The sequence below is a fragment of the Panthera leo genome, chromosome D1 (genome assembly GCF_018350215.1).
Source record: "Panthera leo isolate Ple1 chromosome D1, P.leo_Ple1_pat1.1, whole genome shotgun sequence".
Taxonomy (NCBI): domain Eukaryota; kingdom Metazoa; phylum Chordata; class Mammalia; order Carnivora; family Felidae; genus Panthera; species Panthera leo.
In genome coordinates this window covers 13,480,257-13,507,639 of record NC_056688.1, presented here as the reverse complement: position 1 = coordinate 13,507,639, position 27,383 = coordinate 13,480,257, and the positions used below count along the sequence as shown (strand labels likewise).

Below are 27,383 nucleotides of genomic sequence, written 5' to 3'. Positions count from 1 at the left end.
AGTTTGTCATTAACCTTTATATTCCCAGAACTTGGCAATGACTGTTCCAGGGCACCTGAGTGGCTCACTTAGTTAGGTATCCAACTTCGGCTCTGATCAAGATCTCATACTTTGTGAGTTCCAGCCCTGTAACCAGCTCTGCGCTGACAGTGCAGGGCCTGCTTCGGACCCTCTGTCTCCATCTCTCTTCCCTTCCTCAGCCTCAGCCTGTGTGTTCTGTCTCAAAAATAAATAAACATTAAAAAATAAAAAAAAATATGAGCGTTCCATCGGGGTGCTCTATACATTTTTTTTTTTTATTGAATATATATTTGGATCCACCACAAATACCCAGATATATTCTTAGATATCTGATTGCAGCTGTGACTTGGGTCTCCAAGGCAAATTTCCCTTCTGCTTGCATTGGGGCTGCTCCTTGACCCAGTTTATGTGGAGTTTATAAGTCCACATATCTTTCCTTCAAACTGATACTCTACTCTCGATATGCAAGTTTACTGTCAACTCTATGATTCTAGAAGAATAAACCTGTGGGTAAAGTGGTTAATTACTCATTTAGGAGTATGGATTTAGGGGGCTTTATATTTCATAAAGATTCATAGACTGATGCCCCCAAAGATGAGCTGCTTAGTCTTAATCTAAGTACAGATGAGCTGCTTACTAGATAGACTAAGACTCTATCCAGTCCAATATTCTAACATTAATTTATGGAAGACTTTCTATTAAAAGCTGACATTTATTGTAATTTTAATATACCTTTTGACAATGGAAGCTGAGGCTTAGGGATTCTTTTAGTCTGCGCTGGCTGCTATAACAAAATACCAGAGACCGGCTGGCTTAAATAACAGACATTTATTTTCTCACAGTTCTGGAGGCTGGAAGTTCAAGATCAGTGCCAGTATTGTTAGGTTCCAGTGAGAGCCCTCTTCCTGGTTTGCAGGTAGCTAGTTGCCTTCTTGATGTGTGCTCACACGGTCTTTCCTTCGTGCCTGTATGTGGAGAGAGAGCTCTGGTATCGATTCCTAAAACATAAGGATGGGATCCATCTAACCCAAACCTCATCTAGACCTAATTACCTCCCAAAGACCCTGCCTACAAATATTATCATAGTAAGGGTTAGGGTTTCAACATATGAATTTGGCCTGGGGTGGAGGGAATGAGGAAACAGACACAAAAACATTCATTCCATAAACTGATTAAGCGACTTTCCTGTGGATACTCAAATAATCCAGTCGCAGGGCAAATGCTGACTCCAAACATTGTTTTGTTTTTCCTAATAATTTGCCTTTATTGCTTTTTCTACGTGGATACTCAAACAATTAGCATTTTAAAAAGCAAAACGTCACTAGTCCTTATTGATTATTCCACAGCACATGAATCTCCCGCTAATGTTTATTTTTCATATATGCTGTTCCATATTTCTCAACTGTTTTAGTGAAGGCAAATGATATCGGGTCTCTTTCCCTCTCGCTCTTTAAAGTTTTTTCAGAAAAAAAAAAAAAAAAAAGGACTAGGCTCTCGGTGCTTCTGGCAATTTTATTCTAACACAAGAAGTCCCCAGATTGTAATTCTGATAAGTATTTCAGTTCTTTCTTGAAAAATTAAATTCACAAAACAATTGATTATCAGTTATAAATGGCAAAAACACCATCTGGCTTTCAAAATTGGTTAAATCCATGTAGCAAGGGGAAAAAACGTTGGAACTTGTAGTTGGCGAGGAGTTCTGGTCCACGAAGCAGAAAATGACGAGTTTTACTATGAGAAAGCCAGAGTAGTCATAACTTCTACTTAGCGGCTGCGGGAATTTGATACGTTCTTCACATGTTCCATATGTTAAATCGCTTGGCGAGATCTTCAGTGTGAAAGAGCTGAGGGGGGGAGAGGAGTGTGGCTAGTGTTTAGGGTAGCAACAGCCTCATCCCAAATTTTCAGCTCTGGTTCTTTCCAGGCAGACCAGTGCTTAAGGACGTCCAATGACCTGGGAAGTTGGACGTACAAGTTCCTTAAACTTGTGACACAGGTGGCGTTTTTTGGGTGGAATTTCTAAAGCTATTTGCATTTCTCTGGTGAGGTAAGTCACACAGCATTAGCATTTCCTACAGAAATGTCCCATATTGTTCTTTGCCAATTGGAAATTTGAGTAGGTGTTCATTTGATGTGCCAAGAGAATGAAGGGAGATGAAAACACTGCACATCTTCCAATGTCCCCATACTGTGTTCCTAGTGTGGGAGGCTTGAGGCCTAACTAGATTCTCTTGGAGATTCAGCCTCATAAGGAATGCTTTTCCTTAGGAGTGTAATGCAATCTTGTTATTTAAAAAAAATGCTTCTCAGTTGCTGGCATATTTTTGCCTTATGTTAAAAATGTAGCTATCCTATGCTTATTATTCATGCATTGTGATGTGATGTTTATTCATTCACTTAACAAATATTTATTGAGCACAGTATAGCATAGTGGTTAATTGCATAAGCTCTGTCTGCACCTTAGAGATTTTGACCTTGGGGCAGTTGCTCCATCTTTCTCACTATGTTTTAAAAAATATAAAATGGGAGATAATACTATGTGCCATGGGGATCATTCTAAGTATTAAATGAGATTATGTATGCAAACTACTTAATAAAAACTCACTAATTTCAAGAGTAGTTATAGTAGTAATAATAATAATAATGATAATAATAATAGTGGCAAATATAAATATTACTCTGAGCTAGGGGGCTAGAGTTCCTGGCATAAAGGACCTTACTTTATAATTTACACATCACTTTCAACATACACATAGCCTCAAATTTTTTATCTTGATTTTGGTGGGACTCTGCCTTTGGTCTGTTCAGGTAGCTGTACTTCTGGAAGTGATAAGAATAGGTAGGACTTTGCAGACTGGGCATTATCCTGGTGACCATGTGGTGATGGTTTCCTGCCTCAGGTAGCACTATTTGTCTGCTGGAGCTTTGCTGACTTCCTGAGAACTGCCTGTAGTTCATGCATCGGAGCCTGTAATTACTGAGCAGAATATCCAGGGCTGTGAAGACAGGGTAGTCTCGAAATTAGTTTATGCATAATGGATAATGGGAGGCTGTTTTTAAGTGTAACTTATTTGGTGGGTTGGCAGATCTTGACTTCCTTTTTGATATGTAATATTTATTTATTTATTTATTTATTTATTTATTTATTTATTTATTATTATTATTTTTTAGCAAGATGAGGACAGAGGGCCAGGCAAGTCATTTCGCGCAGCTCCTCTGGACTACAGCTCAGACTTAGCAATTTACATTCAGTAATCTCTTGGTCATTTAGCCACAGATAATTTGTCATGGTTTGTTTTAGCTGTTGTGATATTGATATTTATTATGCAAATTGTATTTCCTACATCTTATTGTTCTGCATTCTATGAATACTTAAATTATTATAAACCTTTACACTTAATATGGCTCGTCCTTCAATTTGATGCTTGAGCAACAGAGGGTCAGAGCGCATACGATCTTCTAGAGGGGAAGAAAATAAGTAATTAAAAAGCAGACAAACAAGAGAGCCGGCTGCCTGGTTGAAAAGAAAGCAGAGGCAGTTTCGGGGAGAGAGAGCGAGTCCGGAGAAGCAAATCCTTTCAACCGGGAGTGCCTCTCCCAGAGACACGGGAAGCTCGGAGCACCTGTTGGTCCCCAGCCGCCTTAGCAGGGACTGGGGGCATAGAGGAGGGAGTGGGTTTGAGCCTCGAAGGAGGAAGATGGCAGACCCTATCCTCACACCCCCCGCCTCCGCCCTCCACCCCGAAGCCTTGACGGAAAAGATTTTTTTGTTGAATGTGTACAGTCGTAAATATATATTATTGCATATGTGTCAAATGTATTAAATACGCTAAGTATAAAAGCCAGGAAGGAGACCTTCAGCAAGCTGGGGAGCCTGAGCCGGCCCTCCTCGACCCACCTTTCCTGAAAATCTACCGCAAAGATACCGACTCGAAAATCCCAGAGCCCGACTAGGGCTCCTTTCTCCCAACTATGCCCTAGTCTACCGCTAGGTTGTTGAGCGGGCTCTCCCGCTCCGCCGGACGTGCAAAGCACGCATGCACTTCTCCCAGATTGTTTTGTCAATCCGGGGACCTGCATTCTCACTCTCCACTCCCGAACAGCCCCCGTTTCCCAAAGATCTATTCCTTCGGTGCAAGGTGAGTGACGGAAATTTGCAACGTGTGGTTTCCAGGCTAGATGCACTCGGTGTACCGCGCAGGGGAGCCTCCTAGGGAGATTCTCCAGTCGTCGGTCGGCTATAGCCATTGCTGTATACGTTCCTAATATAGGTGTACGGGAAGCGAGACCCGCCCCCTGGAGCCCGAGCCCCCACACGCCAGGCGCCCAGGAGAACACTTTTTCCTTGATCCCGGTGAAGCGAAAACGAATTTTAACATAAACATATTTGCATACGCCCCTCCCCTTGGCCCCGCCCCTAGGTGGCGCGGGCGCGCCGCCGAACGCCAGCGCCAGGGGGCGGGGTGGGGGAGGGGGCGAGTCCTCCGAGAGCCGGGTTGGGCTAGCGGCGCTGTGATTGGTCGGTCCGGACTCCGCCCCCGGTGCATGTCATTAGCATCTCATTAGTTGTCCGCTCGGGCTCCGGAGGAAGCCACCGCCGCCAGTCTGAGGCAGGTGCCCGACATGGCGAGTGCTGTGCTGCCGAGCGGATCCCAGTGTGCGGCGGCGGTGGCGGCGGTGGCGGCGGCGGCGGCGCCTCCCGGGCTCCGACTCCGGCTTCTGCTGTTGCTCCTCTCCGCCGCGGCACTGATCCCCACAGGTAGGTGTGGGCACCGGCCGGTTGGCCCTCTAAATCTCCTAAGGCACCCCAGTAGCCATAGCCGTGGAAGGGGGAAACGTTTCCATGACAACCTTCCCCCACTTCCTAAATCCGAATCCGAGGGAGTGTGGAGAGGAAACTCAGGGCTGAGATGGAAGGGGCAGAGGGGATCGGTGATCCCCTTCTCCCTTGCCCAGCTGGGTGGGAATTGGAGCCCTCAGGGATGGCTGCACCCACACCTTTTCTCCCCGGCTTGGCGCGGGGTGCGGAGTGGAGTGAGAATGGGGGGCCCGGGGGCTGGAGAATGTGGGAGAAGGGGATGGATGGAAGGTACCCCCCAACCTTCCGGACCCTCCCAAACTCGTTGTTGTCCCCGTAACTTGCAGGTCCTCCCGTCCCAGAGCTGCCCATTCGCCCCCACCTTTCCAGCGGGCCCCCTAATTCTCTATCCCCTAGACCTCCCCATGGCTGACTAGCAGCCGCCTCCAGCGTGATTTCTCACCGATCTACAGGACATCCCCAGACTTGTCTGGTCGCTCCTGCTGTCCCCGCGCTCTGCCTTTCTCCACCGTCCTCCGAACCGCGCGCCCCTCGTGTCTCCCTCCAGCCAGATCGCTGCCCTCCGCCCCCCCTCCCCCCGCTCCCGCCGCCCGGCTGCGGGGCTCCCGGGCCCAGCTCCAGGCAGGGAAAGTTCCTCAGGCCCGGCCCCGCGGAGCGGGGGGTGGGGGGGGAGGGAAGGTTGCTGTCGCCGCCTCTGCGGGAAGGAGCCGGGAGCCCGCAACCCGCCTGGGCCACGGCGTCCTCCGCCGCGAGTGGGGACGCCGGGTTCCCATGCTGCCGGTCCTTTTCGTCAGCCCTGGGGTGGTGGAGGGAGGTTCGCGGCCTCTGCGGCCAGGCGGGCACCCTGCGGGCCTCCGGGCGCCCCCTGCGTGCGGAGCTGTCTTGGGAATTTGCCCAGGGGCGGCTCTGCACGCCCGGCGCCTTCCCCGAAGACGCCGAGCACTCGACAGGAGCACGATGTGTGACTGCCCGTGTGCCGGGCGCGTTGGCGCGGTCGGGAAAGAAGAGGGCAGTGTTTGCTTTTGCTAACAAAAGGGAGCCGGAGCTCTTCCCCAGCGGAAAGGCTGGCCGCGCTGCACCCTGCCTCCCCTTCCCGCCACCGCCGCGCTCGGCTGCCGCGCGGCGTCCCCGCGCTCCCGGTCGCGGGCTGCGGGCTCCGGGCTGGGAGCGGGACCGAGAGGCACGGGGCCGAGGCGGGGGGCTGGGGTGCGGGAGGGGATGCAGCAGGGCTCCGCGCCTGCAAAGCCCCTCCTTGCAGCTTGGGAGCTGCAGGACCCGCGAGCAACAAGTGGCGGAGGACACCGAGAGCTCAGCCCCCACCTGCGGAGCCCCCGGCCGCGGCGGGCGCAGCGCTGGGGCCACCGTGCCTTTCCCGGGCGCCTCTCCGCTTGGGCTGTGCCTTTTGTTTACACGCTAGAGGACACACAGTTACGTAAACACCGCAGGAGACACGCTGTAGGAAATGGGGATGTCTGGGGTGCTGGCTTTGCGTTTGGGGGATGCCGGGTTGGTTGCTTTCCCCCGAAACAGGCTCGCAAGGGCGCTGGGCTTGGGGAACCTATCGGGGATGTATAGGGGTGGGAATCTGGCAGCTGCTCGGTTCCAGAGCTGAGGATTTTTGCTTCCATGCCTCTGCTTGTCTCCGGATGTTGTTTATGTGTTTTTCCTCTGTGAATTCTTAATTTATGAGTTACGAGATAATTGGGTTCAGCCTATGCCGGTGTGGTTACAACTTCATTTCGGGCGATGTCTCTGACTGGATGGGTTCAATAAAATGTTCCTGAAAGAGATCCCTCGTGCTGCTGCATTGTAAAAAGCGCCAGTGTCAGTTAAACGTGAGCGTGAGTAAAGGCTCGGTAACTGGCGCATAATAGAGGCAACAATAGACTTGTATTGGCTGCAAAAAAAAGGGGGGGGGGGAGCGCTGGTCGGGGATATTGCCATTTAACTAAAAATGGGAGCCGTGCAATGCCGCTCGGCAGCGGAGTAGGATTAGATTATACCTCCTGTCCCCAGCCTGCTCATTGACCGTACCGGGTAGTAGCGACAGTACTATATTTGTAACTATCTCGCGGTAAGAAGTTGCCTTCCCAGCGAGGGATGTCTGCAGACTCAGAAAGGAGCGGTCTGGAACTCAACCGTGCATGTCAAAGCTACAAGAAAATTCTGTTGCCAGTTACCATGGAAGCAGCTTCTTGCTCTTGTGTGCTTCCCTGTTTGTACGCTGGTTATCAGATTGTGTTCAAATTAGAAAGTAATTGGGTTTGATTTGTAGTGAGGGGATGAGATGACTTTCTTTCAATCTGCTTTTCCTCTTACGCCTTTTTCGGTGATGGGTTTGGGAAGGGGTCTTGGCCCAGCCCCCAGGTCCTGGGCATCCAGAGTAGACTTTAGGTGAGCACTGGGGACTTTGCTTCCTTAGTCCTCTCCCGTTAAGCTTTCTCAGAGGCCTGCAGCTACCACTGTCAGGTTAGAGAAACCTGTTGGTGTTGCCTTGTAACTTCATTAGGCGTGTTTCATTTACATCCTCCCTGGGAGAGCTATCCGGGGCCATTGGACAGTAGTAGATCCTGGTTCTGTCTTCCCCTGCAACTGGATCCATCTATCCCCTGGAAAAGATCTCCCATCTCTCCTGTGATGTTTGGAGTCAATGGATGTTAATGAAATGCAGCTAAAATGGGGTTGTGGAAACTCACTCCTCAGTGTAAATCACGCCTGTTACGTTTTAGGTGCATGCATGCTGCTGCTTCTCATCCCGAGTGAACCAGTGGCTGACTACCCTCCTCTTACCTTTTTTTAGCATTAGAGAGGATGGCTGATGGGTGGAGGTTTGTGATGGTGCCGGAAGCCCAGGGGCTGAGTTTTGCTCGTCCTGGCCTGTTGGGACTTGTATACCGGGGATGGGGACTTTACAGAAGTGCCGCCCTGCTATTGTTGCCTTTCCCTGCATCAAATTGAATAGCCACAGGAGGGACTTGCACTTGTCTGTGATAGCTTTGATAAAATATCCCTCATTAATGCCACTTTATATTTACAGTGTGTCACTGGAGACGCACAAGGCTTCATTTAGTGACTTGTGTGACGAGACAAGCTTGCATTATTTGCCTGGGACATTTTGGAGGAACAAGAGGCCCATTGAGCAATCTTTTGAAATGAACAAATACGGAAAAAGGGGGGAATAAAAGAGCAGGCAGTTCCCTGGAACAAAGAGCTTTATTCATATGGATGTTGTACATGCTTTATGCAGTTTTCCCCAATGGCCCTCCTGGTGAAGGGGAGTGGGACAGGGAAGAAGCCTTACAAGCAGGACACTTTCGCTTCCTCCCTCACTTCCTGACTTCATATTCTTACCGACTTGGGCCTGGACTCCCTGACTGCTCGTCTTGCTCTACTCCCTCTAAAAGCCCAGAAGCTAACAGGTTCCCGGGTCTAAAAGAGAGATTTTGAAATGCTTTTTCCCAGCTCTGAATTTCAGCAGAAGATTGTGCTAGCTACCTGTTGAGACTCCTGGTCATTGGAGGACTTACTGGTTGAAGGGAAAGAGGTGTCACTTTTTTTTTTGACATGTGTCAAGAAGTGGTTTGAGAGAGAATGTCAGATCGGTAAGATATCTTGCAAACTCTAATGTTAGTCTTAACTATTTATTTTTAAAGAAATGCCGTAAACATTGAAATCCCCAGTCTTCAATATCATTAATGGTGCTCTTGGAGTTTTTGGTGGCTTTTGCCCGCACCCGGTACATTTTCGCCTCGTAACCTACGTGAATTTTTATAATTCCTTGGCCTGCATTGCTAAATGATTTTCAGGCTTTAAAAACTGGATAATATTGCTGTGAATATAAACTGTCTCATTCTCTGGGTTTTTGTAAGTGACATTTTAATACCTAATTGGCCACTTAGCTTTTACATTTTAAAAATGGGTGTGTGTGTGCGTGCGTGTGTGTGTGTGTGTGTGTGTGTGACAAAAGGCCTGTTTTTATGTGGGGAGATCTCTTAAATTGGGCCAAACTAATCTATGGTATCATTGGAATGGAAATTTACCAGCATGTGAAGAAAATTTATAAGAAATAAATCCTAAGGATTCAAATGCTATATCTCATTCTTGTGAAGAATAGTACTGACCATTATGCTGGGCATTTTTCACTGAAAATCCAGCACAGAAAGGAGAAATCACACAGCGACATCTGTTGCAGAATTGAAAATTTGCTGCTTTGAGTTGGGAGCAATTAGTCCCATATAAGCGCCTAATGGTATCAGTCAGTGTGTATGCGCACTCATACAGATGTGTATATCTGTACACACATGTGTACGTATATATGCGTGTATACAGACACTCACCCAATACAATATTCATGTTCACCTTGCCATGTATTTAATAGAAAATGGAACATTACACCAAAGCTGCTTTTTCTTAGTACCTGTTGAGGAACTAGAGATTCTTATAATCATGGAATTTTTGCAAAGGGAAGGATGTTAAAAATCATCTGGTGAAATCTCATAATTTTATAGCGAGGCAGCCAAAGCCCACAGAGAAGGACCCTGCTGATCGTGGAACTGAGGATAAGTCAGTTACCCAGCCCGGCCCCTGGGAGCAGGCCCCTTGATGTCAAGTCAGCAAACCTTCTGTTCCACCTCCCAGCAGGGATACCCCAGTGAGGGATGTGGATCATGGGTAGAACTGTATCTTGGCTAAGGCTAGTTTATATTGAGAAGACAGCAAGATTAATTGTTGTTCTAGGTAATAAACCCCTGGATCAGAGGAGTGACCTCTGAGATGAAAGGACCAGTTCTTGGTAAGGTTGTCTTTGGTATTGACAAATGATTCTGAAATCTGTGGACTTTATTTGGCAGTTACAACATGAATGTCGTCCAAAGCACCTTCATAGGGGAGGGCTCCTGGATTTGTGTCACTGCAGTAAGTCAGATGTGTGAGAACTGGGCTTCAGAAGCCGCAGCTTTTGATTTTTAAACTCTTGCTTTGTCTTTTCAAGGATTAATAGTAACAGTAGAACTAGTTCCATGTAACGAAGGAAAAAAGGAAGGATCCTTAAGTCAAGAACAAGAACACCGCTTGATTTTCTTACCAGGTATTTGTCCCTTTTCTTTTAAGCAGAGAGAGAGCTGAGGACAACTTTTTTTTAACATTTTTTTTTAAATTAAAAAAAATTTTTTTTGTTAGTTTTCTTTAATTTTGAGAGGCAGAGAGAGACAGAGCGTGAGTGGGGGAGGGGCAGAGAGAGAGGGAGACACAGAATCTGAAGCAGGCTCCAGGCTCTAAGCTGTCAGCACAGAGCCCGACACAGGGCTCAAACCCACGAACCGTGAGATCATGACCAGAGCTGAAGTTGGACGCTCAACCGACTGAGCCACCCAGGCGCCCCAGGACAACTTTTTTTAAAGTAAAGCAAAAAACGAAAACAAAAACAACTGTGTTTGCAAGATGACTTTTTTTTTTTTACGTTGCTCATGTTTTGTTTATTTTTCCATTTTATTATGGAGATTTCCAAATACATGCAAGAGTAGAGAGAGTGCCATAATTAACCCCGTGTGGAAGTCACCCAGTTCAGTAAATTATCCACCAGTGGTCAGTCTGTCCTCTGTACGCTTCTTCCTCCGCTCCCCAGAGTTGTTTAAACAAATCTTGGACATCCTATCATTTCTTCCATCATTTACTTTAGAAAGATTATCCTAAGATACAGTCACCTTTTCCCCGTCTCTCATAATCACAGTCTCATGAACTGAACGTACAGCTTCTCAACTGGTATACAGAATTTTGGCCCTGCCCGTGCTTTGCCAAGGTAGAGTGAAGGCTTATGCTGGTGGGAAAAGCTGAGGCAGAAACAAGAGAAGCCAGAGCGCAGATTACTGTCTGCAAGGAGACCTTTTCGTGTGGTTTGGTTTATTTTGAGCAAGGTTTTGTTTGGATCGGATAAGATGAGTTTTATTGTTGTGTAAATACGGTTGTGTAAATATGCCGTTATTGTAGCTAATCTCTCGACTGTGGCAGGCTATGGAAAGCACCCACGGAGAGATTGGCCATTTCCAGTTGTTCTCATAATGAATACTCTCCATCCGAGGACTTCTGTAGGCAGGGCTATTTTAGTTTGATGGCTGTGAGATATACCTCATTCATGTATTTATCTTTAAATGCCTCCATGGTAGAAATGCCTTTGCATGTTGTGAATATATGACTTAAAAGAAAAAAAATGTCTTTTCTCATCTTGAAGTGGCTAAATGCTACTTTCAGCCTGTGTTCTGTAACCAAAGTGATCACAAAATGCCTTCTTTGGTGTGGGAAACGCAGACAGCAAGCTGTAAGTACCTTGTTTTTGCAGGATGGGGGTAGGAGAGAAAAAGTTACTATTTGTCCTTCTCAATATTTGCCCCGTTGATTTAAAATAGGAATTTCGTAATTTCAGCTACAACTGTTGGAACGCTTTAGTGTTAATTTATGAACTTCTTTGGTTTAGGGGAAAATAGGTTGGTTCCATTTTCCAAGGTTCGTGAAATGTGAGGGCGTGTGTGCGTGTTAAGGGGTTCTTGCTCAAATGTATTTAATGTGGACTATAAATCTGAAGCATTTGGTTTTTTGGTTTCCAGCCAAACAAGTAATTACACATGAGATGGTTTTGAGGGGTCTGAGCATTCCTGGCCAGGTGAAACCCGCCTCCCGCGCCCCTCTTCTGAGTTGGCCACCGCACAAGAAAAGCTCAAAGGAATGCCTACATTCGCGGATTGGGGAGCGCCACCAAAATTGAATAAAAAGCCTTTGTTTGGAAACCATCAATGAAGGAAGGGACCCACTGGAATGTTTGTAATTACAAGTGGCACCTCCTTGTTTAAATTTCAGAAGCCACAGTTTCTTTTTCAGAGATTTAAATTGCAGGCTCTAGCCAGCAGCTGCTGTTGTGGTTAATGGGCAGTTTCTCTTTGAAGCTCTTCCAGTGCTGGTTCTCAAAAGCTTTGGTGCAGTTGGCCTTGAACTAGGGTTAGAAGAAAGGGAGCTGGAGGTATTTATATACATGCCCAGCAAAAGTGACGTGTGGCCTTTATTATTACTCAAAAGAGCACCTTGGCGGCAAGGTTGAGAGGAAGCAGCACTAAGAAAAGTCTGCTATGACTGACAGGTGTCTTGAATGGGGTGATTATCTTAAGAGAGATGCGGGGTGGGTGGGGAAAATTTGTTCTCTTAGTAGATGTCTTGTTGGAATATAGTCATTTGACCCAACGTTTTGATCTAGATATTTCAGAAATGTTAAATAGTCTTGAAATGAAAGCGCCGTGATATATATTTAAATGCTACTTGGTGTTTGAAGATGGTATACCAGTGACATGGGCTTTTAAAAATGCCTAGAATAAGTATCTTGCCCTTGGCAGGCTTCCTTGGTAAGGTAGGCGCTCGCTCTCCAGCCATCCAGTCCTGGACCGCAGTGTCAAATTGGAATTAAGTTGTGAGGTCCCTGGAGGGGGGCAGGGAGGAATCTGCCTAAAAAGGGTTCACCCTCCCCATCTCTCCCATTGTCTGTATCCTACCGCTCGCCACTTGGCTAGGACGAACGTAGAAGTTACCATGTCAGAAGAGGAACCTTTCATCTTTCCTGTCGTAGGTATCAACTTTTCTCAAAGTGTCCATTATTGCAAATGACATCACAGCCGTCCTGGTCTCCAGGGCCCTGAAATTTGGAGTCTTTTTTTTTTTTTTTCTCCCCCCCCCTCTCCTTGGTTTTCACTCTTGGACTGAAATAAAATGGGGCTGATTGTTTCTCCACGACATTCTTTCTCCGGAAGCCTCCACGTCCTCTCTAAACCATGTTTTATTAGCAGAAGCTTCCCAGCCAATTCCCCTGACTCCAGCCTCCACCAGTCAGGACATCAGTCCACCTACCCGTGTTGTGATTCTTTTCTGGACATGGTCATGACACTGCCCTTCCAGAAAACCTAATCTCAAATTCTTGCTTCTCACGTCGGATTCACAATCCACCTTGTTCTGTCTTTCTCTTTCTTGTTCCTTCCTTAACTGCTTTCTCAGTCCTCCTCTAATTGCCCTCATTTCTTGTTACTTTTCTAGCCCTTTCCTGATGGGACTGGAAGACAGGTGCTTCTCTGTTGAACCAAGAAAGAAAGTGTGGTTTTGCTACCAGCCTTCAGCTAGTTGTCTTTGCATGAAACTGCGCTCTTAACCTGCTTTTCACTCAACTGTTTTGGTTTACAGGTATGGGCTCTGCTGATTCTCCTCGCCTCCCTTGCATATAAACATCTTCCCTTCGCAGCTTCTGGTTTAACTAACATGTGCTTATCTGTACCCCGACACAGTCCTTTCTTTTTCTGCTTTGTAGGTATATATGTGAATACGTTTCTCTACCGTAAGCTGAAGTGTGCAGATATTGTGGCCATTATCTGAGCGACAATTTTAAACAACCGTGTGCTGACGGTGCATTGAGCCGGTTTGGTGATTCGCGTTCGAATATGGGCACTTACTAACAGCACGAAAATGGTGTAATTGACCTAACAAATTACACGCTGGCAAAGTAAGACTTTCAGACAAAAAGTCCAGTCTTTAGGAGTGGGAAGACTTCAGAAGGGTCAGAGTGCCAGGGAGCAGTGCACTTGGCATCAATGAAATGTACCCCTCTGAAGATGATCCAAGAGATATACCACCTTAGAAGAGTGTTTGGTGCTCATGTTCACAATGTCTGGTTACTAAGAAGTACCTACCTGGGGAGCCAGAAGGACAGTGTGCTAAAACCCGGGCCTTTTAAATAGCTTTGACTTTGGGGGCAGTCCTGCCTATCTAAGCTCTGTCATCTCTAGTATCAGAATGGTCGCATTTTAGTTGATCACATAGACCTGTACGCTGTCACTCGCTTAAGAAAAAAAATGAAACCTTTGTTTTTCAGTCTAACTGCTAATCTCATTATATATTATATTTAAAAACATTTCTATTATATCTTATTTTTTAGAGAGAGAGAGAGAGAGAGGGAGAGAGACAGAGGGAGCATGCATAAACCGGGGACGGGGCAGAAGGAGAGAGAAAGAGAATCCCAGGCAGGCTCCACTCTCAGCATGGAACCTAATGTGGGGCTCGATCCCCAACCCTGGGATCGTGACCTGAGCTGAAATCGAGAGTCGCATGCTCAACTGAATGAGCCAGTCAGGTGCCCTTAATCTCATTATCTTAAGGATTTTTTTCAAAGCCTTTGTCTGATAATATTATCTGCCACTGTTTTTCCCTTATTTTTTTTCCTTGTCTGGCATCCTTCCTTTGCAGCGTTCAGAGCTTGCTGGTAGAAGGTTCTATACCATGATAATTCAGTGATATGAAAACACTTGTTTATTATGGAGTGTTTGGGGATAGTGTTGGGAAAAGGTTGTATGTTCAAATGTGGTCTGTGTTTGGCTCTTTGCTGAATATGCCTGTGATAAGCCAAGCTACCCAGCCTAGAAGTCACCAGCTTGATTCACTCTTCTGAATAGCAAAGGAGCATGGCTTCGAAACCTTTCCTTAAACAATGAAAACTTCATAGATAGGAAGAAAAAAAACCCCAAGTTAATTTAGTACTAAATTACCGCTCAAATGGTTTTATCTCTTAAAAGGTTCAAGTACAGATTAGCTTAAATGACACTGAACTTCACTTTTCCTTGTGCGTATCTTGTGAGCACACATCATTGTGAAGAGACCTCTGTCTGCTTTCTTTTAGTTTTGTTAGTAATCACATGAATGTTAGTCGCTGCTTTTTTTCCTTTTCTGAAGCAAATCTCTCCCATCTCTGGGCCAGATTGGCAAACGGTGTACCCAGTTTAGGTTACAGAATACTAAAACCTAGTGCTTTAGTCATGAGTGAAAAACAGCAAAAGCAGCCTAGTTTATAGGGTGTTAAAAAATAAAATAACCTGTATATGAATGCACCTGAGAAAGATGTATTTTATACATATGACTTTTTAAAGAAATATTTACTTATTTTGAGAGAATGAGCGAGCAGGAGAGGTACAGAGGGAGGGAAAGAGAGAGAATCCCAAGCGGGCTCCACGCTGACAGCACAGAGTCCAACTCGGGGCTGGAACCTGTGAATGGTGAGATCATGACCTGAGCCGAAACCAAGAGTTGGACGCTTAACCAACTGAGCCACCCAGGCGCCCCGACGTCTGGCTTTTATTAAAACAGTCACTACTCACGGATAGGGGCTAGGGGTTACGTCTGGCTACCGCTACTACTGTAAATCCCTTACGTGTTTGGCAATACTGAAAAATACCAGGCTGAAAGAATTGATTCAGGATGTACTCAACTCTCTTTAAGGTGAAACTGAAGAACGAAGTGGCAGCAAGGTCCCATCTGGAGCTGAACGTTCTTTGGAAGTAAATGGAATCATCCAGTCTCCTTGGAGAAACTGGCAGTGATTATAATCTCAAAAAAAAATTTTTTTTAATTTGCGTGCATGTGCAGGCGCGCGCACAAGAGAGAGCACCCAGGGGAAGGGGGGCAGAGGGAGGGAGGGAGGGAGGGAGGGAGAGAGAGACAGAGACAGAGACAGAGAGAGAGAGAGAGAGAGAGAATCTTAAGCAGGTGCTACACTCAGCCTGACGCAGGGCTCAATCCCACAACTCTGGGATCATGATCTGAGCGGGAATTAAGAGTCGGACGCTTAACTGACTGAACCATACAGGAGCCCCTCAAATTTTGGGGCTTTTCAACACAGACAGGAATTTTTAATTTTACTCAGCCTCTTATATTTTATATTCTACATTTAAATCAATAACTTGGTATTTTCTGTAACTAACCCATAAGGCGTTTGGTAGAAAAATGGGAATTTAAACATTATTTTTAAAATAAGTATCTGCTTTTATTTGTTTATTAAAAATTTTTTTTAAATGTTTATTTATTTGTGAGAGAGAGACAGAGAACACAAGCAGGGGAGAGACAGGGAGAGAGGGAGACACAGAATCCGAAGCAGGCTCCAGGCTCCCAGCTATCAGCACAGAGCCCGTCGTGGGGCTTGAACTCACAAACCCCAAGATCATGACCTGAGCCGAAGTCGGATGCTTAACTGACTGAACCACCCAGGTGGCCTGAGTTACCTTCTTTTTATACCAAGCATTGTGTTAGGCACATTTATAGTTGAGTATGCTGGTCCCTGTCTTCCAGAGGGTTGTCGTTTATTTTTTCTTAACTTTCATTTTGGAAAAATGTTAAAACCACAGGAAAGTTAAAAGGAAAGTATCATGAATGCTTGTAAACCCCTTACCTAGATTCATCAAGTGTTAACATTTTGTTCGTTTGCTTTACCTAGCTCTCTGAATTGTGCATACTCACCTATCTCTTTTCCTGTTTTTTTCTGAACTGATACTTCAGCACGGAGCTCCAACTCCCGAGAATAAAGGCATTTTCCTATGTAGCTTCAGTGCCTTATTACACTCAAGGAGTTTAGCACTGATTCCGTAATATTATGTAATACCTAGTCTATATTCAAATTTCCCCATTTGTTCCATTGATAGTCTACATATGTGTTTCTTTGTCTTTAGAATCTAAGGCATCTTTTGCCTTCCACCTTTTTAGGTTGTTTTTTTTTTAAGGAGTTGGGGGTGGGTGTGTGTGTCTCTGATGGCATTGATATTTTGTTCATTCCAGAGCTGATGTTTTGTAGAGTGTCTCACAGTTCCACAGATGGATCATTTCCTCATTGTCTGATTCAGATTATAGTCATAGTCAAGAACACTGCATAGCTGATGGTGACACGTTCTTATAGCCCCGCCTCAGTTTGTCCTATATGTGGTGATGGTAAGTTTGATCCCTTGGTTGATGATAGCAATTTAGTTACTTAGTTTAGGTGGACTTAGAGATTTCTCCATTTTTATCCCTTGGTAGTAAGTAATTTGGGGGATATTTTGAGACTGAAAATCCTGAAAATCTCGAACAAAACTTCACTTAGTGGTTTTGGCAGAAGTGATAAACCTTGTCTGAATCAAATATCACGTTGGTGGTTACAAAATGGTAATTTTTCTAATTCTGTCATTTCTCTGTATCAAGTAGAAGCATTCTTGTTTAAAGAAGAACTTACCGTTCCTCCTCCTCTCCTCTTTTTTGAAAATCACAGTGGACTCATAGATTTAAAAAAGAAAATTCAGTGTAGTATATTTCATTACCCTCACATTTGGCGGGTGGGAACCCCCTCAGTCTGGCTGTTTCCTTTTGATATATCTCCTTTAATTTTTAAGTGCTTTTTTTATTTTATGCTGTAAGAAAATGTCTAAGCTCATGTTGTATTTTCCCTGCCCTAGACCTGGAATCAGCTATTTCTCCAAGAAGTCTTGGCTCCTTTTAGCAGAGGAGTGGTATTTCAGTTCCAAGGCGGTGTGCTAGTCTCTCTTGACTTCACGCTTCAGTGGATAGAACTAGGATATATATGTGTATATTTTTATAGTATATAAAGTAGTATATAAAATAGCATATATAGTATGTAAAAATAAATAATACATTTATTATCTATTATAATATACATTTAATAATTTAAATAATATTAAAAACATTTACTTATATTAAATATATTTTATTTATATTAATTTATATTGAATAAATATAAGTATATTCCACAATAAGTATATACTTATTTATAACTTTATACTATATATATATATATATATATACACACACACATTATCTATTTGTCTATATCAATTAGAGTATAGTACCCCAATGTTCTTTTTCTCCTTGTCCTGTTCCTTATTTGTATCTTTCTTTTCCCGTGGTGAGAACCTTGGTTCCCAGCCATGCCAATGTCTTAGAATTAATACAAAAAAGTTTTGAAATGACTCTGTCAAGACCACTCTAGACAACGAACCTACCAAATAAAGTTCAATAATATTTGCCATTCTTTTTGCCTTTAATATAAATCCCACAGAGGATAGACAAAGTACTGTATTTACAAGGTCACAAATTAGTTCCTTCTGTGTGTGTGTGTGTGTGTGCGTGTGTGATCAATTAGATCTATAAATGTATACTTAGGGTCATTTCTGTTTATATTCAATTTCAGGTTTTTTTTTTTTCTAAACCTGTTGATTGAATGATATATTTTGAACATGTGAATCATTAACATGGCTCAAAAATCAAAACTGTGTAAGCCTTACTCCCTTGCGTGTGTTTTCTGGCCCATTCCCACTTATCTTCCCATAAGAGCCAATTTCATTCTTTTTTCATAGATCCTTCCAGGTTTTCCTTTTGCAAAAATAATAGGTAGAGTTGTCTTTTAAAAATACTTTTCCACAGTCTTTGTTAACATCTGCCTATACCCTTTTTCCTTATTAGGAAAATCCTCGGCTCTCATATTTATTTTGATGATTTCCCGCCATTTGGCTTTATTTTACTTAGAAGCCTTTTTTTGGTTTTTTTTTTAACCTTATTTTCATGTCTCTTCCATTTCATCCTTCCAGGGTAATGTTCTTCTTGGGTCGTTGGGAGAATTCTGTACCTGTTTTTTCATTTAATTCACCAGATTACTTGCAGGAAAATAGGGACTGCCCCTTTCCCTATAATGCAGTGCGTGTCTGTGATGTTTAATAACCTGGCTTCTCATCAGTCTTTCTTGACTCTTCTTTTCATCCATTAAATTGGCAAATCTGTATCTCAAGCCTCGATGCCCTCTCCTTCTTCCCACCCTGTTTTGTCTTGTTTTGTTTTTCCAGTTGTGGCATACGTACTGTAAAATTCATAGCCTTTTGCACCGAAACCTCAGCCCATGTTCTAAAACTGCCTACTGGACGTCTCAGTCCACAGATACTTAGTTCCACGGTTAGCTCAAAAAATATTAATGACAAACAGAAGCTGTCATTCATTTAGTGTTTCCACCCTAGGAGTAGTTCTGTCTCTTGCCTCATTTTACAGATGAGGGAGCAGAGACGATGATAGGTCCCTTGTCCAAGAGGCTTAAGTAATAAAGTGGCAGAACCAGTTGTGTCTTCAAAACCTGTACTTTTGAACAATTAACTATTTTTTTTTTAATTCAAGATGTCTAACACTGAGCTCAGCTTCTTTCCTCCCCAAACCTCCCTCTGTCCTGTATTTCCTGTCTTGATGCAGGGTACCACCATCTACCCAATGGGTTAAATAAATCTGGAAGACCTCTTAGAGTAGTCCTCCTTTGCTGTCCCCTGCCTGTCTGTAAGTTACCAAGTCTTGCTTCTCTCTTGCATGCCCTCTATTTCACCACCAGTGTCTGACTTTACCCTCATCCTTGTTTTACAGATGAGGAAGTAGTTATACGCTGATGGAAGAGCCCCTTAATTGGCCCATTTACCTCTAGTCTCGTCCCTTGTAGTGCATCCCTAACACTGGTGTTTAGGCAGATCTTGGTAAAACACACCTTAGATGATCACTTTCATGCTTAAAATCATGCTTTAAATGTCTTCTTGGCACCTTGACGATAAAGCTGATGCTCTTACAGCCTGGCCTACAGTGCCTTTCTTCACTTTCTGTCTTTCTCTCCAGCTCATTTTGTGTCAGCCTCACTCACCGTGTTCTTCTCGCTAGGTCTTGCTCAAGGTGCTACCCCCCATGTTGTTTACTTTAGCGAAGTAAACGTGTCCCGGATGTGCCATGCTGTCAGGCCTTTCCCTTTTTTATGTCTTCTGCCGTCTACCGAAACACTCTTGTCTATATGGCTGATTCTGACATGGCTGTTGAGAGCCACTTCGAGCACCGATTCCTCAAGGAAACTTAACTGCGACCTTTCAGGTGGATTATGTGCCTTTTCTGTGTGTCCTTCTTCAGCCCTTCCCTAAAGGGCTTTATCTGACTTAGCTTCTTCCTTCCTGTTAAACGTGTTTCTCGGATTGCCCCGAATTCTTTCTCTACACCTGTGCATTTTGTATTTGTCCAGTGGTTTCCACCAACAGAAATGTTCCACTCTCTGGGCTTCCGTGTCAGCACGAAGATCCAATCCAGTGTTTCTTTTCAAATCTTACGCGATTTCCAGCCTGAATGTAATTTTTTTTTTTTCAGCTTCCTTTACAACTTCTCTAGCCATTCCGTGACATTGAACACTTCCTACCTTATTATAAGTTGACATGTGCCCAGGGATATGTGTTTTTCAGTACTTCCGTAGGAGGGACTACTTATTCATCTTCGCATCCTCAACAGCATGGAGCACAATGCCTTACCTGTATGTACTATGTGCTCAGTAAACATTTGTTGAGTCTGTGAATGGGTTGGAAATTAGGTATGCATGGTCTGTTAAACCATTTCTAGCTCTTTCAGCATAAATGTGAACAGAGAATATGATATTAATTCAGTCTTGAAGACCAGTATAAAGATGATCACTGCACAGGTTTTTTGTTCATGTCCTTTTTTTCTTCCTCTACTATGTGATTTCCAATATATATACAGCTTATCTTTCCTCCTTTGTTATGGATACTGGTAGCTGGAGTATATAATTTGCACTAGGCCTTTGGGTTAACGAATGTAGTTTAGTGGTTACCTTGCTATCAGCTTTTAGAAGGAGAATTCTTACAAGTTGTTTGTTCTCTCATAATGGATGAAGAGCTATCAACATGCCTGACTTTTTCATAGCCTGAAGGGCTGACTTCTAGTGTGTTTGTTCATACCTGGTTGTTGGGCAATTGTTGGAGAGGTTTAGATAGACTACCAGTCCAGATAAGAGAACCTCTTTCCATTTATTGAATCACTTCACAGTCCGGGGATGGCTGGACTTTGAGTCATTGTGCTGCCATACTGGCACTTCATAGTTGAGGCCACAAACCAAGGAACTTACCTCTGAGGCCTTCTGCTTCTCCTCACCTCAGTGTTCATGAGAGTCTTGTCTTAAAAGTGAGATATATTCTCAGGAGAGGCATGGTGAACTTAGGGAAATTTAAACCTCAGGGCAACAGTTTTTCTTGTACAGTAATAAAGATATATGTGGAGTCAGTGGCTCCAGGATCAAAAAATAGATCTCAGTAGTCGGATCAAACGTGAGAAATGGCTTGTTGCTGGGTTTCACAAAAAATGGGTTGGGTGAGGCCGTCTGTCTTTTGAAGATGCTTCCGCTGTTTGCGTGGCTCTGTCGTTGGTGCTAACGTGTGGCAAAATTAAGCGTATTTGCCTATGATAGATCTAGTTTTAAACAGAAAGGTTTCCTGTGGGCCTCACATGGAAGATGGGAGAGATTTCATATGCAGGCCGAGGAGGAGAGAGTGTGCTAACATCACCTTTTAATTTAAGAGAAGTTTGGAGTTTGTTCTTTCCTGTGAACATAGAGGTGGAACCCACTCTAACCAGAGTTTATTGCTGTAATATTTTTTAAATGCATTTATGACACTGATCTATCTGTGACCTTGTAAAGGCGTTTTTAGTGGGAGGGGGTAGCCAGCCTTTTTTCTCAGTGTCATAAGTGATGTCTGTTCAATAACTCTAACTTCCTGACAGTCCTGGGAGGGGGCGGAGGACCCATCATAACTTGTTTTTTATGGCCTATTTCTAAAGTGTTCCTTCATATTCACATCCATTCATTGAGACTTCTTTTCTCCCCGCCTGAGGCAGGCATCCAGCCTAGTCTGTGTTTGGTGCTTTAAATGCTTTGAGTTATGGAGAATCATAGCATTTTATCGACGCTCCCCTTGTAGCTGTATAGCTCTGTGTTGTCTCAGGTTACACGGCTGGCATTTCTGAGGCATTGTGGGTGGACCATTGCAATTAGTTGAGGTTTCGACTGGGATCACCTATCTGCCTTGATTTCTAGCATGTGACATTCTTCTCCCGCCCCCCCCCCCCCCCTTTTTGGGTAGACGTCTTTTCAGGGATTGCCTTCTTAAGGAATCCTTCAAGTTGCGGTCATTAAACCCTTCCTTTCCACCATTAATCTTGGTAAATATATCTTTATCAGCATGACCTAGTGTCAAGTGAATGATTTGATAACAATATTCAAGAAAAATTATATCTTTGAAATACAAATTTTGTCGGTGCGTTAACGTATAGTATATGATTGGTATTAACTCACGAAAAAGAAGAGATTAGTTAATCAATTTCTTCTAGAATTAGGTGGTTAATGCTTCAAGCATCCTCTATTTAAAAGCAATTGCTTCTAGGTCCTGTTGGCAGGATTGCTTATTTCATTATTCTGGTCATTTGCATGAAAACAAGTTGATGATTCTTTAAATAACTATCCCGTTTCAGTTTTCTTTTCCTCTTGAAATGTTATTCCTCAAGCGTTCCATTCCATTCATGCTGTTGTATGAATCAGGCCTAGAAAGTTAGAATTTCAGGCTAAAGTAGTAGTAGAATTTCCCTTCACGTCTTTTTTAACCAAAATTGATCTCCCATTTTCATATTAATTTACCCATGATTATATCTTTTTATCCCTGTTTCATAAGGTGAACACATACAGAGTTCTGCTTTAATAGAATATTTTTCAAGGTTTTAGGATTTTTTTTTTAAATGAGGTCATCACCTTGAAGATTGTGACCTGAACTTTTCGTGAACTAAAGGAGAAAGAAAAGGATAGACTTAAAAAAAAAAATGAATATATAATCTCCTTATAATGGAATAAGTGATCAGAGCTGATTCATTTCATAATACTTACCTGGTGCTAGCTCCCAAAGCACTCTACCATTTCAGTGAGAGAAGTTCCACATTTATACTTTGGATCGCCAAAGGATTCTCTTTGAAATGGTGCTTTTCGAAAAAGATTTGGAGACCACTAGCCTAAACAGAATGAGTCCTTTTGGTTCAAAACAAGGCTGGAGAGAATGACACCCAGTTGACTGGAGAGCCCATCAGGGGTGGGGCCAAAGCCATGGGCATTAACAAGGAATGCTCGGTTGTCTCCTCTTTCCTCTCTTCCTAGTCTTTGTGGGGCCCCAGAAGGTGTGAGGGTGGCCACAGCAGAGAACTGGATAAGGACCTGAGATTTCAGACCCCCGTCCTCTCGTCCTCTCTGTCTTTCCATCGGGGTACATAATGGAGGGAGCTGGCAGGGGGTTGGAGTGCAGTTCTGAAACCAAGTGCTGAAAACTTGGGGACGAAAGAGGTGAGAGGAAAGGAGATTCCAGCTTGAGGGAGAATCACGTGAATCAAGGTTTACAGGTAGGAAAGCTAAAACGGAGTGTGAGGTGGGATTAAGGAAAGAGAGCTGGTGATAGATTGTGGAAGAACTTTGAATGGCAAATTTAGATTTAATTCAGGGGGTCATTTGGAACTGTTGAAGAGTTTTTGGGGAGTGAAGTAACATCAAATTGATGCTCTAGGAATGTGAATCTGGCAATGGTCTGTGCTTAGATTGGAAATGAGAGGTGGGGAGGAGGTGTGCCTTGGTGGCTCATTCGGTTAAGCATCCAACTTCGGCTCAGGTCACAATCTCATGGCTTGAGAGCCACACATGTGCTTTGGGTCCTCTGTCTCCCTTTCTTTCTGCCCCTCCCTTGCTCATTTTCTCTCTCTCTCTCTCTCTCTCTCTCTCTCTCTCCCTCCCTCTCAGATATAAATAAACAAACATCAAAAAAAAAAAAAAAGAAATGAGAGATCACTTAGTGGTGTAATAATAGTTCAAGTAAGACTTAATGAAAACTTGAACTAGGGCAGTCAAGGAGGAATGGAGGTGGAATTGACTGGATTCGATGGCTGACTAGAAATGGGGGTGAGAGAAAATAAAAACTAGAAGTGAAGATGTGCTTTGATTTTGAACTTGAGTAGCTTAAGGGAACAGCTATTCCAATACACAGAAATAAAAATGTCATATGATGGGTTTAATGAGGGAAGACAGTGAGCTTGGTCTGGGGATATATTAAACTTGAGCTACTAAAAGAACATGGAAATACTTAGAAGGTAGTTTGAAATGTGATCCTCGAGTTTAGAAGAGAAATTGAGAGCAGAGCTAGAGATACAGATTTGAAAGTCACCTGTAAAGAGTTGGTAACTGACGTTCTACATTGTGCATTGATGCACTTACTTAGGTGACACACCCATACTGCAGTACTGATGTTTGCCTGACGGTGAGTGAGGTTCCGGAGACGAGCGAATGACAGATCCTAGAAGTAGAACCTTAATAAGAAGGTGTGTTTTTCGGGGACAGGATAAGGAAGTGTGATGAACCCCGGGAAGGACTAGTCAGAGGACAGGAGAATATTGTAGGTGTGAGATAGGCAGGGTTGATGTGGGATGGAAGTCTGTTATCTAAATAGCTGAAGATCATGAACGGGGGAGAGGGAAGGTTCATTGGAAGGGAATGAGCTCTGGGGAGGAGGTTACATAAGAATGAAATTAGGTAATAACTTAGCCAGTCACACAGCTAGGATGTGGCCACACTGGAACCAGGTTCCATGTTTTGGACTAGAATGTACTACAGTGAGTTCAGTTCTCAGTGTACAATTTGTAGTACAGCAAACTGTGCCTTTAATCATGGTATAGGGAACTGTGGAGAGCCTGTTCAGCCTGTCCGTATTACTTAAAATGTTTAATTAAGATTCTTGAGGTTGTGGTGTTGAATAAAGAGCAAATTAATGAACTTCACAACTGTCCTTGCATTTCATGTAGTGAGTGACAGCTTTGGCAGGCGGGAGCAGGGAGGGCTAGAGGGATGCTGTTTTTCTGGAAGTGTGCTTCTTTAACAATCAGACCCAGACAACAAAAACAAATCCTAGTGCAGCACAGGGAGCACTTCCAGGATGGCAGGAAGAATCTAGGTCAGCTTAACGGCAGCTCCTTTTCTTTAGGTGGATTAATGTTTGCCACCCTCGTTTTCTACACGCTGTGTAAAGTCCAGAAAGAGCGTGCGTGGTTCCTTAGCACATATTAGCCAGCAGGGGGTCACAAATTAAATTGATGTGTGGGAGCATTTTGATTTGCAGTTGAGTAGAGAGAGTGTAGCTCCGGCCTAATATGGCAGCCTGCTGAGTTGTGGTCTGTAGTGCCTGAACTCTTCTGTGTGAAAGATCCATCCTTGTGGAAGTTTTTTGCATATTACCTCGAGGAGATGGCTCCTCTTGTCCTTCCTGTAGTTTAGCCGGGGAGCTCTGCAACTGGAGCTGGCTAGTTTCGCATCTGAAGATCTTTTCTCTAGCCATGCCTCTCCAGTGCTGCTCGACAGGACTTTCTGTGACGATGAAAATATTGTCTGTTGCGCTGTCCAGTGTAGCCGTATGCCACGTGTGACTCTTGAGCACTGAAATGTGGCTACTGCACCTGAAGAGCTGGGTTTTTAACCATATTTCATTTGAATTAATTCAAATCGAAATAGCCTCCTGTGAGTGGTAGCTACCATTTTGGACAGCAGGGCTCTAGCCTCAAAATTAGAAAGTTCACCCATAGTGGTAAGAGAGGGCATTAGAAGGGGCATTGTAAGACATTGACATTCACCCCATAGTCAACAGATTCGTATTGAGTCTTGGACTCAGCTATTGTGGGCATCCAAAGTGCACATTTTTTCTCGACTTTTCTCTTGCTGTTCATGTCTGAAAGCTTCTGGAATATCCTAATTGTCCTTTCTTTATTTGAGGAATTATCCCTTTTGTCCTCAGAGGGGTAGAGCTCATCTGGTCCACAGATTAATAGCTCTATCTTTGTCCTTAGGACTCTAAATCTTGAAGGTTACTCTTACATGACTGTATTGCTGTATGCCAATTCACACTGTTATCTTTTTTTTTCTTTTTCTTTTTTCTTTTTTTTTTTTTTTTTGGATGCTGAAAATGAGTGAAATGTGAAAAAAACATTATTCATTTTAAATAGTTTTGACTGCCAGGTTAATGCGACTCTTAAGCGGAGCTTCATGAGGTCTGGCCATAGTAACTGCTTTTAACTTGATTTAAAGTTCTTAAACATTCTGAATTGCTTCACCTAATCTTTTTATACTGAACGTACAATTTTCAGGCTCTTTTTTATTTTCAAATCCATAACTGACAGCTGCTCAACACCTCATTCAAACAGTTCTAAGAGTTTGAGAGAAAAGTTGGGACAGACTGGATTTACTGACATCAGTTGGATGGAGATATTGTGGATTTAAAGATGATAGAGAAGGGGAAAGAAAAATGTGAAATAATTATTGCATGTCCACCGCTTGCCCAATGACAGTGATTTGAAGCTTAATAACTAACAAAACTGAGAAGAAGCAGAAGGACATTTGAGTTAACTTTCAAAACTTAACATGAGGAATGACCATTCCATTTGAAAACAAAATTTTCATGTGTGGTCCTATTTGTTTTACTACATTTTAAAAGGATATTGATGCCCAGGAATGCCCTTAAACCAGCACCTCACTACAGACTTCTTGAAATATATTCTGTAGATTCTATAGGACTGTAAACTCCTCGAAGGAGCCCTTCGGAAGAGTCTGTGATGTCTGGTGCCTAGCAAATGTTTCTTATAAAATGATCATTTTAATAAGAGAAACCGAGGTCGTAAGGTCTTCCTCCCTCTACTTCTAGTGGCAAATGAAATTTCCCTGGTACTCAACTCAGGAAGACTCTCTGTGCCACAGTGAATATAGAGAACCTTGTCAGGGCATATTTATCCAAGATTAAAATTAATATGACTATAAATTTTGTCCTTGGTTTTTTAATATCTTTTGAGTAAACATTGCATGCGTATCTGTGTGTGTGTGTGTGTGTGTGTGTGTGTGTGTGACCTACTCTGTGCTAGACTCTGTGATAAGTGCTCGATTTACAAAGATGAATTGTGTAGTGTCTCTTCCGTGCAGGGACTTCTATTTTAGATTCAGATGCAGGATACCATAAAAATAACAATGCCGTATGCTAAGACCAACAACAGACATAGTTTGGGAATGCTACAGAAAGCATAGAAGAGTGCTTAATGCAGTATGGAGACTTGGAGTCAGAAAAGACTTTCAGGGGCCCTTGAGATGGGTCTGAAAGATAGGTACGAGAGAGCCATGGAGATGGTATTAGGAGTTTGTCCAGGTAGAGAGATAATATACGGACAGGTACAGAAGCATAAAAAGCATGGGGAATTCTGGGGATAGCTTGGCATGGCTTGGGGAAAAAAACCCTTGAGGGAGCAGCTGGAGAAGGTACGTGGGAGTCGGAAGGAAGAGGACCAACTTGGTAGTGAGGAGTTTGGGCTTTATCCCAGGGTGAGTTGCCTGGAGTAGGTGGAGGGAGAGGTGGGGTGGTGAGGATGAGATAGGCTGGGTGTGGAATGCAGTGGCAGGGGGTTACAGAGAGGAGACGGTTAGGAGGGAGCCGTGGAAGAAGCTGAAAGCTGAGGTTTATACGGGCCTCGAATCAGGGACTTGCTAAGCAGTTTGGGAGGAAGTTCGCTTCAGGATATATTGATGCGGATAGAATTTCATGACTGAATGTGGGACTGAGAAGGAGGAATCTAGGTTAATGATCAAGTTCTGGCTGGGTCATCTAAGTGGTGATAAGCCCACTAACCAAGCCAGGGAGTTGAGGCTCCCAGGCAGTGCTGGGGTTAAGGTCAACTGCTCAGCTTTGGAGCGGTCTGTGGCATGCCCGTGTGCAGATGTCTGGGTGAGCTCTCTGGCATTCATTTGGAGCCATGGTCACGGACAAGCTCTCCTAAGAAGAACCTATATACACTGGGAACAGGG

General features: G+C 43.8%; 1 protein-coding gene across 5 annotated transcripts in view; it reads left to right on the top strand.

Annotated features, from left to right (window-relative positions):
* Positions 1-4,600: 4,600 nt before the first annotated feature.
* The window catches only part of CADM1 (cell adhesion molecule 1), a 329,962-nt gene continuing 307,179 nt past the window's right edge, over positions 4,601-27,383 (top strand). For all 5 annotated transcript variants that reach the window (XM_042906897.1, XM_042906896.1, XM_042906895.1 and 2 more), the window contains exon 1: positions 4,601-4,780. In XM_042906897.1, coding sequence (XP_042762831.1) covers positions 4,645-4,780 — 136 coding nt within the window. In that variant the 5' untranslated portion in view covers positions 4,601-4,644. The remainder of the gene's footprint in view (positions 4,781-27,383) is intronic.